Genomic DNA, 14,438 nt, shown 5'->3' with positions numbered 1-14,438 from the left:
GAGTCTACAGCTACTGAAGTTGAGGCTGCCAAAAACCGCACTCCAAGTTCAACTTCCGTGAATGCTATTCATTGCCCACATGGCAAGAAACCACCTGCAAAGCATAAAAGCAGTCTCACAAACAGAGTTGTAACTTGTCCAAAGAATGTTTCCACTGTGACGGTGCTTACCCACACCAGACAGGATGTCCTACCAGTAAGAAGTGCAAAGCCTGTGGAAAACCCAACCACTTTGTTTGTGTTTGTCGCTCATCAGAAAAATTAGCTACTAAGACCGGTACCTACAGAAGAGTGCCATGTATGCATACCACAGCAAAAGGGTGAGAGAATGTAGCCAAAGTCGAGGCAGATGACACAATATACTTCTGTGCTCTTTTTCAGACACAGCAAACAGCCACTTGACAGTGACCATTGGCTGCTCAGACATCAATGCTGTCATAGATACAGGAGCATCTGTCAGTGTCATGGGAGACGAAACATTCAACAAACTTCAGGATTGCCCCATTCTCTGCAAACCAGGGAATACAAAAAATTTCCCTTACAACAGTGACAAACCACTGAAAATTCTTGGCACTTTTGCTACGCCAATCTCACTCAAAGACGCCAGAATTTAGGCTGTATTTATATGGAGAATGTAACACGCTTATCAGTTTCCACACAGCAACAGATCTGCATGTGATTGCCGTCATATACGTGATTCCTAAAATGCCAACAACATTCTTGAATTGTATGCTAACCGCTTTACTAGAATCAGGAAACTGAAAGGGGTACATGCAAGTTGCATATAGATTCCAACGTGCCTCCAGTAGTGCATTAACAACAATGAATACCATTTCATGTCAGGAAGCAGACTGAGAGGGAACTTCAGCGTCTACTTGACACTATTGAAAAAGTTGGAGATGAACCTACCACTTGGGTCTCACCCATACAAGTCATCAAAAAATGCAAAAGTGAGAACCAGATTGGAATCTGCATTGATATGCAATCCAGTTAGGGACCAGTAACTTTTTGTTTAAAGTAGACAAAGTCTGAAATCCTAGGTACTTACTAAGAGAATAAAGCCACAGGATTCCACGGTTTTAAACAAACAAAATAAACTTTACTGTACAAAGTCAGAAACGTAAAATAATTTACAATATCTATCTTATACTATAAGATTCAGAGTTAACATGAGGTATATGTGAATTAATAGGAAAACTGCAGCCGAATACACTGCACTAAATATTAAATGGTATTTGTGACCAAGACACATCCCACGGATTTCTCAACAACCCACTCAGACGTCTGAACACTGTGAGTCACAATATCTCGGTAAAACTCTGTCTCTCTCAGGAGAGATTTCAGCTCTTCACTTTCGTAGATCTAGCCTCTGAATTCCTTCAAAGGTTGTTCTCACTTGGACTGCCTCAATGACTTCTCACCTCCCAATGGTTCAATCTCTTTTCCTGAGACTGCGTTCCACACAAATCACAAAGCTGCACTCCCATCTCTAATTACTGGCACACTTCTAGCTCTTTCGCAGACCACTAACTTAACTAAGCTGGCCCTGCCCCTGGGTTTCTCTGAACTCCAGACTCCCAGCTGCACTGAGCTATAAATGGCCCTCAGGCTTCTTTGAGCCCTGGCATGTAACCAGTGATAATCCACCACGTTCTCAGCTCCCTGGGACTTCTCTTGAACCCAAACTGCCTAGAGCCTATCAACAGCTCCTAGGGCTTCCCTTTGAGCTGCAAACCAAACAGCAATCAACATCCTCTCCTAGCAAACACACAGATAAAACCAGAGAACCTTCATAAGATCCACCTATCTCCATGATAATGCAGTCTTTCAGGGTTTACTAAATGCTTTTAAACTAATTTAGCTCTAACTTCCAAAACAAAATATCTCTCTTTATTGCACTTGTTTGCAAGCAACGTAGACATCACGTCTCTAGCTCTCCAGCCAAGTAAGCTCACTTGTTTTTTTTATGGCTCTGGCCTTTCTAGCTGTTAACTGCTTACATGTCATTAACAATGCCATCAGGAGGCATTTGCTTAGCAATAACCTGCTCACTGATGCTCACTTTGGGCTCTGCCAGGGTCACTCAGCTCCTGATCTCATTGCTGCCTTGGTTTAAACATGGACAAAAGAGCTGAACTCCAGAGGCGGGGTGAGACTAACTGCCCTTGATATCAAGGCAGCATTGGATGGAGTGTGGCATCAAGGAGCTCTAATGAAACTGGAGTCAATGGGAATCAGGGGGAAAACTCTGAGCTGATTAGACACATACCTAGCACAAAGGAAGATGGTTGTGGTTGTTGGAGGTCAATCATCTCAGTTCCAGGATATCATTGCAGGAGTTCCTCAGGATATTAACCTCAGCCCAACCATCTTCAGCTGCTTCATCAATGACATTCCTTCCATTATAAGGTCAGAAATGGGGATGTTTGATGATGATTGAACAATGTTCAGCACCATTCCCGACTCCTCAGATACTGAAGCAGTCCATGTCCAAATGCAGCAAAACCTGGACAATATCCAGTCTTGGGCTGACAAGTGGCAAGTGATATTCACGCCACAGAAGTGCCAGGCAATAACCATCTCCAACAAGAGAGAAACTAACCATCGCCCCATGACATTCAATGGCTTTACCATCACTGAATTCCCCCACTATTAACATCCTAAGGGTTACCACTGACCAGAAAATGAGCTGGACTAGACACATAAGTACTGTGGCTACGAGAGCGGGTCAGAGGCTGGGAATTCTGTGGAAAATAACTCACCTCCTGACTCCCCAAAGCTTATCCACCATCTACAAGGCACATGTCAGGAGTGTGATGGAATATTCTCCATATCCTGGATGAATACGGTTCCAATGACAATCAAGAAGTTTGACACCATCCAGAACAAAGCAGCCCACTTGATTGGCACCTCATCCACAAACATTCATTCCCCCCACCACCGATGCACAGTAGCAGCAGTGTGTACCATCTACAAGATGCCCTGCCTGCACTCGTCAAGGCTCCTTAGGCAGCACCTTCCAAACCCATGACTGCTACCATCTAGAAGGACAAGGGCAGCAGACACATAGAAACACCACCTGGAAGTTCCCCTCCAAACCATTCACCATCCTGACTTGAAATAAAACGCCGTCCCTTCACTGTCGCTGGGTCAAAATCCTGTTAGCACTGTGGATGTTCCTACACCACATGAACTGCAGCGGTTCAAGAAGGCAGCTCACCACCAACTTCTCAAGGCAATTAGGGGTGGACATTAAATGCTGGCCCAGCCAGCGATGCCTACATCACATGAATGAATAAAAAAAAATACTCCAAGTAGCTTCAGTTGTACTTATCCCATTTTCTTCAGCTTAACTTTAATCTTCTCAGAACTAAAAAATTACTTCTAAAATATTAACATGAACCGTGAAGTAGATATTTGTCACAGGTCACCAAACTAAGCCATACAATGGGAAAGACACTAGACACCAACAATTGATGATATCATAGAAAAAGTGCATGGTGCTAAACTCTTGGCTAAACTTGACCTCAATGTTAGCTGCCATGAAATCAAGCTTGCAGAAGAATCGAAGTATCTTACGGTATTCTACACTCATATTTATCTTTTTCGATACAAGATGCTCAAGACTGGAGTCAAATCAGTGGCTGATGTATTTCAACACATGATTCAGTCTGCACTTCAAGGATTTGAAGGCACGCTGAACATCAGTGATGACATTCTCATCCATGGTCGCACCAAAAGTGAACTGAGACACATCTACAACACTTTACGCAATGTAATCTCACCTGAACAAAGACAAGTGCTTGTTCAATGAAAACAGAATCAAATTCTTTAGCCATGTGTTCAGTGATGAAGTAGTATCACCTGATCCATGGAAGAAGAAGCCATTGCAAATGTTGCAGATCCTACAAACATGTCTGACAAACAGTCTTGAGTCTGCTAGGACTCATCACAGACTGTAGTTGTTTCACTCCTGACCTTGCTATGCTATCTGCCCTCCTATGCAATCTGATAAGAGATCTGACCAAGTGGTTGTGGACCCATCATACAAACAGACTGCACGTCAAATAAAACAGTGGTTATCATCAAGTTGCATAAATGCCTGTTTCGGCCTTGAGAAAACCACCCACCTCAGCTCATCGTGGATGCAAGTGCAGTTGGCTTAGGTGCAATTCTCGTGAAAAAAGACAAGTCAGGGAAACCATCAATAGTTGTGATAGCAAGACGATCGTTAACACCCATAGAGCAACGTTATTCACAAACAAGAGAGAGAAGTTCTTTCAATCACGTCTCTATTTGTATGGAAGTTAATTTGAAGTCTTAACCGATCATAGACCTTGCTTGTAAGCTTGTTCAACAACAATCCACATTGCAAACCACCTACTTGAACAGAATGCTGGATACTCAAACTACAAGAGTACGAGTTCTATGTTGAGTATCAGCTAGGCAAGTGCAACCCAGTGGACTAACTTCCGCAATGCCTGTTGTGAACAGTCAGTCTACTAATCATGAGGAAAAGGTTGCCAAACAATATCTTAACTACGTAAGCCTAAATGCGGTGTCAAAGTGGCTAAAACTAGCTGACATCAAAGCAACAACAAAACAAGATGAGGCATTACAACTATGTATGACGGTTATGGAATCACAAAACTGAAAAGTTGTGATCAAAAGAGTGACTAGAAACAAAATTGCTCACATACTACAAGGTCTTTATAATGTTCAAAACGAGCTCACTGTTACAATTACATCTGATATCGTGTTACACAACTGCATTGTCATTCACAACAAAAACAGAAAATTCTGGAAAAACTCAGTAGTCTAACAGCATTTGTGGAGAGATAAACAGAGTTAATGTTTCGAGTCCGTATGACTTCTTCAGAGCTAAAGAGAAGTAAAAATGTGATGAAATTTATACTGTTTAAGGCGGGGGGGGGAGGGTGGAGCAGGTGAAGCTGGATAGAAGGCCAACGATATGTGGGGGTACAGGAGATATTGACAAAGATGTCATGAACAAGAGGACAAAGGGGATGTTAATGGTAGTGGTAAGGGCTAAAGGAGGTGCTGATAGTGGCATTAAGGAAAGAAATTAGAATGTGATAATAGCAGGACATGGGTAAGCACTCTGAAAAGAACAACATGAACAAGTAACAGATGGCATGTGGGGGGCACCCCATCCGCAAAGCTTTGTCATTCCACAATCATTGAGGGAATGTGTGGTTGATAAAGCACAGGAAGGTCACCAGGAAATTGTCAAAACCAATGAACTCCATAGGAAAAGGCATGGTTCCCAGGAATTGACCATATGGTAGAGCACAAATTCAATCAGTATTTGCTATGTCAAGCAACCACAATGTCAAATCTTTGTGATCCTCTATCCATGGATTGAGGTTAGCATTGATTTCACAGATTTGCCCACTTGCCCACACCTGCTTGTTGACACTGATGATTGAAGAATCCTGTTTCGGATACCATGAAGTAGGCTGCGTAAGTCTTGAGTATATTAACAGCAAGTCTTTATTAACAACTCATAAAACTAAGTATATATTTATAATAGAAGGACAGGTACGAAGCTGACTCCAGTCTAGGTCTTTACCCATCTCTAGACTGACCCTGGCTCTGGGTCATGTGCCTTCTTACATCACTGTGTGGATGACACTATAGTCAGTCCCACACTAGCCTTTTATCTATCAGACTCTACTACTACACCTACCCCAAAGTCTTTATCCCATGGATATACAGTTACTTTAGTTTATTTCCATGGCTTACATTGCTATAAGTCTTGTGCACTAATCTTATTGTTACAACATGAATGCAATTCTAAAATTATTGCTATTACAGTATTAACATTAACAACATTCCCACTACCCCATCTCCCCTCCTTCAATTACTTGAAGTTAAATGTTCTGGTGGTCTGGAAGCCTTATAACCCTTCCACATCTCATTTGTCAGGAGGATGGTAGGCTCTGGTGGTTCTTATTCTTGTTGTTGGCTTGGGGGATGACTGGTTTGAGCATGGCTTCATCTGTTTCTTCCATTGCTTGATGTTAAACCATGCCTGCTTGGTTTGGTGGGGAATGGATGTTGTTACACTTGATCATTTTTTGAGAAGTGAATGAAAATGATATTCATCTGTTTGGCTGCGTTTTTCTTCTTTCGTTTCCTTTTAGGCGGTCTGGATTCTCTCTGAAGCTAAGGAAGAGCGTTCCTGTGGCGAGAAGATTGAGTAGCATGCTCACCTTGCATTTTGTTGTTGATTGTGCATAACTGCTACCAGGTTCCAGCATCCCTTGTGGTTTTGGTAAGCTGGTTGGATGTTGCTGTTTGTGCACCTGGGTTGGCATGCCTACTGACTGTACCATCATTGTAGTTGGAGATAGAGGCTCCTCAGGCTGTTGATCCTTCCCTGGTAACACTTCCATCAGAGATTCAGTGGTAATCTCGTGTGTGTTAGGTTGATCTGACCATCGGGGACTTCTGGGTCTGGAATAATGATGGACAAACCTGCACTGCAATAAGATAAGCGGGATCGCAGGTGAAATCAGTGTTTAAGGACTCAGGACCGTGCTGTTCTGTCTGGCTAATGACTGGTAGAATTGGCATCTTCTGCAGGTTGGAGAAGATCGAGGGTGACGCAGGCATCTCTGCTCAGAAGAGAGAAAGGCTGATTGTGGATGACATATATCAGCTCAAAAGTTTATTTGTCATCACACCTCAGTAGTTCAAGGATCATGCCATTGACTGGGAATGGGATTCCCCCCGCTCCATGCAGCGAAGTGTGTCGTACGAATTCAAAGGCCTTGGAGCCAAGTTTCCTTGTCTGACAGGACTGTCATGCTAGCACCTGAATCTAATATAAAATTTGTTAAGTGGCCATTTACCAGGATATCAGCATTCCAAAATGAAGAACTGCATTCTCTGATGTCCCCCAAGAAGAACGGCTGTGTGCCTTCTGGGTCTTCAGTCTCGACCTCGTGGATGACCTTTGGGATGTCTGTGCGGTGCTGGGGTTTGACATCCAGTTTACCAAAATGTCCCTGTTTTTTAAGTGGAAGCATTGGACAGTACTCAGAGGACACAGATCTTTCCTGTGAGGGTGCTTCACAACACAGAGCTGGCAAGGTCACTCTGCTGGACAATTCAGGGTGTTCCCTGACTTGAGCAGTCCCTGCGTCCTTGTGACTTGATTTGGTGGACAGAGGGTTGATTTTTGCCCCGTGAAGTGTTCTCTCCCCTTAGGATGGTCCTGTGTTGTTCACATAGCTCAGACAGTCTAGTTAGCTGGATAGCCTTGTTGAGGGTAAGGTCAACCTTAGCTTGTAGGAGGTTAGAGAGTGAATCGTCTGCAACACCCACCACTACTCTGTCTCATATGAGCTTGGACTTCAAATCACCATATCTGCCATCCTATAGAGATTGTTAATGAAGAATCGACATATTCCCCAGGGATCTGGACTCTCTTATTAAATTTAGCTCTCTTCAGTATTTTATTGGATCTCAAGTTGAAATAGACGTCAAAGGATTTCAAAACATTTTCAAATTTCGAAGATGATTCTTCAATAGCTAGCTGTGTAATGATTTTGTCTGCTATTGGCCCAATCACGTAAAGAAGTTTTTTTATTTAGACCCACAGCAATGCTGTATCTTAAAGATCTTCTCTTCCAAAGACACCATTTGTGTGACTGGTCTGGGCCACCGGTGAATCCCAATGGAACTGGGAGTGTGAAATTGCAATCTATTTTTGATTATTTTAAAGAGTGTGGGTACAGCTTTAAGAGACTGCAGTCTTCCAAGATGATGCCGCTGGTTACTGCCGAACAAAGGATCTTCCTGTGCTTGCCAGTCTTTGGTGGGCTCTTCAAAATGGTAGCGGCATGATTCTGCCTGAAGAAGAACGGACCACAATGCTGGTGTAGGTTGGCTGGCTGCTAACTTCGTTCATTCAGCGGTATCATCTTACAAGTTGGAACTCTTGGAAAAGAACCTCGGGCTTGCTGTTTCCAAACTTGAACGATCGTGAGGTACCCAGAATGGACAAAATTGATTATTAATGATTAATTTTTCTGCCGGGCTTCGGAGCCACGTGTTGAGGCTCGGAGTCTGGGATCAGGTTTAGCAACCAGTTGCTTTCAAATAGTGCTTCTCACTGAATGACTTAAAAAGGGATCCTCAGGACAAGCTGGCCTGGAATTTAAAAATTTTATCTCACCCTTGCAGGCTGTGAGCTCTGCTTGCTGAAGCTGGACTTCCAAGGAAGATTAAATTGAGTATTCTGCTTGAGTAAGACTTCTACGTTTCTTGTTTGCTTCCAGGTTCTTCTGTCTCTGTAGCTTTTGCTTTTTTTTTCTGGTGAGTTTTCTCAGCTCTGCAGCTTCAGTTGGGAGTTAGGTTCAGTGCAGAATCCATTGAAGGTGTCCTTTTTCTTAGTTTCTCAGCATTCTTGTGAAGTTGAGGGTTTGATGCCTATGCTGCCACCATGAAGAATCCTGCTTTGGACACCATGAAGTAGCTTCGTAGTCTTGAGTATATTAACAGCAAGTCTTTATTAACAACTCATAACTATGTACATATTTACAGTAGTGGGTACAGGTATGGAGCTGGCTCCAGCCTAGGTCTTGCCCCATCTCTGTCCACCTCCAGACTGATCCTGATTCTGAGTCATGTGCCTTCTTAAATCACTTTGTGGGCGGTACTTTACTCAGTCCCACATTAACCCCTTATGTACCAGACCCTACTACTACAATGACTACAGCAGATTCCCAGTTGTGGAAATAGTTATGTCTACCTCAACAAAAAGAGTCATCCCAAAGCTTGACCAGATTTTCGCCTTGTATGGAATCCCTCAAATGTTGAGAAGTGACAGTGAACCCCCATTCAATGCCATGAGTTCAGTAAATTTGTGAACTATCTAGGTTTCACTCATCAAAAGATCACACCCCATTGGGCAAGAGCTAATGCATTAGTTAAGAGATTTACGTGTACTGTGAAAAAACTATGTACAGCTACAGCTGAGAGCAATTCATGGAAGCAAGAGCTATATTGTTTTATTCGCAATTAAGGAGCGACTTGTCATTTGACTACTGGAAAGCCTCCAGCTTTACTCATCTTTGCACATCCTATACACACGCGTCTTTCTGAGCTAATGATCAACATGAACAGGATCAAGAACAGAAGCATTGCATGAGAGTAAGTGCAGAATGAAACATGAAATTCAGAGCTACACCATTAAAGCCAGGAGACAAAGTGCTTGTGAAACTTGATGGTCATGTTGGAAAGCAAACAACCCCTTATGATATCCAGCCATTTGTTCTGACCAACACAAAAGGATCAATGATCACTGCTGAGCATGGTTCACAAACCATCACATAAAACACATCATTCTTCAAAGCATTGAAAACACCATTCATAAGCATTGAATCCAACATTGACATCTCAGATGAAGAATTTGAGTCAAATGAGACCACATCTGAGGTTAGATGCTATCCTTTTCATGAGAGAAAATGTTCACCATACTTAGGTGATTGTTACGAAGTGAACTATTTTCAACTGGTGGACAAATCCCTCATAACATTGTATATAACTGAGTGCATTTTTAAATTAATACAAAAGTTAGAATTTGTAATAAGTTGAATGTTCAAGTTATGCTTAAGTTTATTGTTTACACTTTGGAGATGAATCATTGAAACATGTTATGTTTCTCATTTATTAAGAAGTGGAGGCATGTAGCATATTAGTGTTTTGAAAAGTGCAATGTATGTGTTTTGTTCTCTTGAAGATACCATACAGAAGTGTACCATCAGAGGGACTATGCAAGCAGAAGCAGAGAGTCTGAAGAAGCTGTTTAATAAAAGAAGTCATGTTACTCGTGCACTTTTAATTCTGGTCTGTTTTGGCTGTTTCTAGTCCCAAGAACACACTGCCCTCTCTCTTTAGTTCAATGGCTTCTACATTTCCAGAAGCGCAGTAAGGCTCCAGGAACATCAGGCCCTGAATGCACATAGTCCCATATTTAGGATATCACAGTTAACGTTGCAAAGCGATCTTAAAATGCTGGGTATTTCTGAGCTGCAGTCTGAAACTGACAAGTGTTGCAATTTGCAAAGTTTAAAGAATAATTAAACCTTGCTTTCAGCCCACTACTAAACAAAGGTGAGAATCTTTGACTTAATAGGGACAGAACGCTACCTCAGCAGAACAATGCTAAATTATCAGACTGCTTGTCCGACATCAAGTGCTGGAAAAGCAGAAATTTTCTCCAATTAAATATTGGGAAGACAGAAGCCATTTTCTTCAGTCCCCACTACAAACTCCATTCCCTAGTGACCTACTCTATCACTCTCCCTGAGAACCATCTGATGCTGAAACACACTTTTTGCAACCTTGGTATCATATTTGACCTCAAAATGAACTTCCAACCGCACTACCAAGACTGCCTATTTCCATCTCTGTACTTCACCCCTGTCACAGCTCATTTGTTGCCAAATACATATGGAGATAAATGTAAAGGAGCATCTTAAAGGAGAAAATAGAGGTAAAGAGGCAGAGAGATTTAGGGAGGGAATTCCAGGAATTAAGGTTTAGGCAGCTGAAGACCTGGCCTCCAGCGGTGGAGCAACTGAAGCGACAAGCCAGAATTAGATGAGCACAGTTGCCTTGGAGAGTTGTGGGGCTGGAGGAGATTACAGAGATGCGGAGGGGCGAGGCCATGCGGAATTTGAAAACATGTATGAAAGTTTTAAAATTGGCTCCCACTTAAGCAATGATTCAATATAGGCCAACGAGCAGTGGTGATGGGTGAACAAGACTTGGAGGAGTCGAGAAGGATGGTGGTGAGGTAAAGCTGGGTGCCAATATGTGAAAACTAACTTGAGCAGTGGAATAATGGACTCACCACAGAAAATTCTGGCCTGTGTTTTTGGATGATATTGCTGAAGGGTAGCATATAGATGCAAAATATGAGGGGGCCAAGAATAGATTCTTGGGAGACACCAGAAGTAATTCTGTGGGAGCAGGAAGAGAAGCCAATGCAAGTGATACTCTGGCAATGATAGTTCAGTAAAATTCTTTCCCTGATTGTAGACACTACAGTCAGTGCCTGTCTTCATCCAAGTCTAAAAAATATCCTTAGTTTAAATATCCTTTCTATTATTTAGCAAAGGTAATTTGTGTACCCAGTGCTAGTTGAAATAAACAGGAAATTAGGAATTATATCTAGGGCATCAATGAGTTATAATGGTTAACAGATAGTCATAGTGGAATTTTATGCATTGTTCCAAAAATAAGTCATCACCAGAAGAATGTGACTTTATTTAGCATTTAGGACTGTGGAGAGCATAATTTCATGAACACTATGATTTTTCTCTTACAGAAGGAGATGGAAGTGAGTAATCTTAGAACTCAACTACAGTTAATGCAGGAGTGCCTGGATGGGATACAACATTCACAATGTCAACAACATCAGAAAATGTATGAACAGCTCAGTTGGTTTAAAGATCACTTTCAGGTTAAAGAAATCCTGTCTGAACTCCATAAACTTACTTCTAAAACAAGCCCTATTATCCAGGTGCAGAACAATATGACACAAACAACTCCTTGTTCAAATGTCATTGTCAGTAGGAAGAAGGCTTATTATGAAAGCACAAGAGTTTGCAGAACATCATTCCAACCTCAACCAGTACTAATGGACAACTACCAACTTCCTGACACCAAAGCTGTATGTGCAGAAAGTAGCAGTAATCATCTGAATGTTCACCAGAAAACTTTACCAGAGGCTGCCAGGATGGGGCAGTGCACTTTCGTTCATGAACTTAATGCCATGTCTTCATGTAGAGGCAAGGCTGAAGTCACTTCACCATGTTCTACTGCAACAAATTCAAACCACATAATATCTGCATGTCCCATCAATCAAGTTGCGCAAAGGGAGGTTTTGCCAAGTAAAACTCTTTCCCATGCTGATGTCAAATTGGCTGAATACCAGAATGGCTCAAGGAGCAAATCACCCTGTACTTCCAATGCACCTGAACAGCACAGTATTCAGAAAATACATCACAATGACAAAGAAAACAAATGGGGTCCTATAACCTTCAATCCAAGTGTAAAATATAAATTTGATCAGAATATGTGGCAGGACATAAATAAGAAGAGTAACAATACAAGGAGAGATTATAGTGCTGTTGCAGGCAGAAAGATGGCAACTGGAAGATGCTGTACTAAAAGAAGAACCACCTACGTTACACACAGTAAGAAAAAGGAAAACATCATCAAAGCACCAGATAAATCAAAGACCAAGGATATCATCATGAAACAAACTGCTTTGGATAAACCGAAGATTAAGGCAGTCACCCAGAGACAAATAAAAATGAGTGAGAAGAAAGCATTTGGCAATGCTTCTTGTGAAAAGCGAAGACACCCTCTTGAAGGACTCTCTGTGAGAGATGGGAGCTGGCAGGGACATGTAAAAAAGGGAAATTACCCACAACAGCAGAATGTAAGGAAAGAGATTCCGAAAGGAGCTAATAGAAATCTTTCACAGCATCCTCCTAACTCCTTACAAGAGAATTGTTTGCAGAATGGTATGGAATCTGAACATAAGTTTCAGTCATGGTTTAGCCCTTTAAGTCTAACTCAAGAGAGCTCCTATGATAATCTACCAAATCCTTTATTTGGAAAGGAAGCACAAAACAAAACGCAGCTTAACCTTTTTGACAGCAGTGATGATTCTGATTAGGATATATATAGCTTTTACTCCATCAAATCTCAATATTTTTCAAAAAAAGGAAGAATGACAAAAATATGAAATAAATTAATTTTACTGTGAAAATTGCATTATTTTACAGATCACATTTTGTTCACATTAATTTATGCTAAATATACCATATCCCTACAATTTAATGTCTGTCTTAGCTTATTGCTTTAGAAATTAATCCATTGTAACAAGTAAGAATTGTTTGCTGTTGAAAATAGCTGTAATTGTAACTGTTTTCACAGCATTGGTGCTTTTAATTTCTTTGAAGTACTTATCGTTAATGAAATCCTGTGCGTTACAAACTAATTATTTTTTCTGAATTTTGTCCTCTAATTGGTTTCACTATTGATACACTATCACTTTTTTTGTATTCACTATTTTATTTATACCTAGCATTAGTTTGCCAGTGTCTTACTGACCTGGGCTGTTGTGTACCTTCCACTTGACTGGTGGTGCATTTCTGTTTTGTACTTTGGCCTTTATATTGCACATTGTACTTCTGACATTTTGCAGTTGTCAAACTACTGCTGGAAACTACTTCCATTATATCCAGTAGTAGTCCATTAAAGGAAGTAGAAGGCTAATATTTCCTACTCATGTTGTATCTGAAATGTTATCAAAAGTGTATGTGTGAGATAATTTTATGGTTGGGATTTTCTGGCCCCGCCCACCACTGGGATCATCCGGTCCTGCCGAAAGTCAATGGACTTGTGTCTGGGCCGCTGCATCCCCTGCGGTGGGTGCCGCCGTGGCAGGGCCGGAAAATCCCAGTCTATGTTTAAAAAATAATAAACTTCAATCTGTATTAAGCAAAGGAATTAAGAAAAATTAGATTATCTGATACATTAAGTAGCTGATAGAGTTTTTTTAGTGAAAAGTTATTTTTACTGCCTGGCACAGGATCTGTTATTTCTTTTCTGATCTTAGTTTTAGCGACTATATAACCTGATCTTGACAGTCCTTTCCAGCTTTTAAAAATTGCTTCTGGGGCACAGGGGATTGTTAACAATCCTCCACTGTTGTTAATGCATTGAAGAGGATAGAGTGCATGATAGGCCAGATTTTACATGGCCTATAGTAAGCTTGATGGAACGAATAAGTGTTTTCTCCTTTCAAGCTTTCCTATCATACAGTGTAGAAGAGGCCCTTTGGCCCATCAAGTCTGCTTGAAAGGTCTGCACCGACATGTGAAAAACACCTGACCTACCACCTAATCCCATTTACCAGCACTTGGCCCATAGCCTTGTAACTGACTATGTCCTATGTAACTGACTGCCAAAGGAAAAGAACTGTGCAAGCAATATAGAAGGCACTAGTATACTGGGCATGAATCAAGAAAAAGTTGAATTAATATCACAGGTTCACTCAAGCACAGATGAGTGGGCACAGGTTACCTGAATCCTTGGCCCTCCTCCTCCTAATTGTAATCTACACGCTGTGCCTTGGTGACATCATCTTAAAAAACAGGCCAAAATTTAATAGTGGCAATGGTTGGCCTATCCATGGGCTGGTGACAGCCCTGCCCTGGCCATTTACAGGAACCCCATTTGGATTAAGTCCCAAATAGGCAACCCCAGGACCAATTTCCCACCAGGTTTTATCTTCTAGAGCGAATGCCTCGCCTCTGAGAGCTGCCAGCCAATCAAAGGTGAGCAGCTCTCCAGTACTGGCAGCGCCACTGGGAGCCATGGCCATTG

At 41.6% G+C, this 14,438-nt stretch overlaps 1 protein-coding gene across 2 annotated transcripts in view; it reads left to right on the top strand.

Moving 5' to 3' along the window:
* Positions 1–13,334, top strand: part of LOC121280236 (interactor of HORMAD1 protein 1) — a 33,092-nt gene extending 19,758 nt beyond the window's left edge. For both annotated transcript variants that reach the window (XM_041192012.1, XM_041192013.1), the window contains exon 7: positions 11,365–13,334. In XM_041192012.1, coding sequence (XP_041047946.1) covers positions 11,365–12,723 — 1,359 coding nt within the window. In that variant the 3' untranslated portion in view covers positions 12,724–13,334. The remainder of the gene's footprint in view (positions 1–11,364) is intronic.
* Positions 13,335–14,438: the final 1,104 nt, after the last annotated feature.

The sequence above is a fragment of the Carcharodon carcharias genome, chromosome 7 (assembly GCF_017639515.1).
Source record: "Carcharodon carcharias isolate sCarCar2 chromosome 7, sCarCar2.pri, whole genome shotgun sequence".
Classification (NCBI taxonomy): Eukaryota; Metazoa; Chordata; class Chondrichthyes; order Lamniformes; family Lamnidae; genus Carcharodon; species Carcharodon carcharias.
Note: the sequence above shows the minus strand (reverse complement) of the source record. Positions and strands in the feature narration are given on the sequence as shown.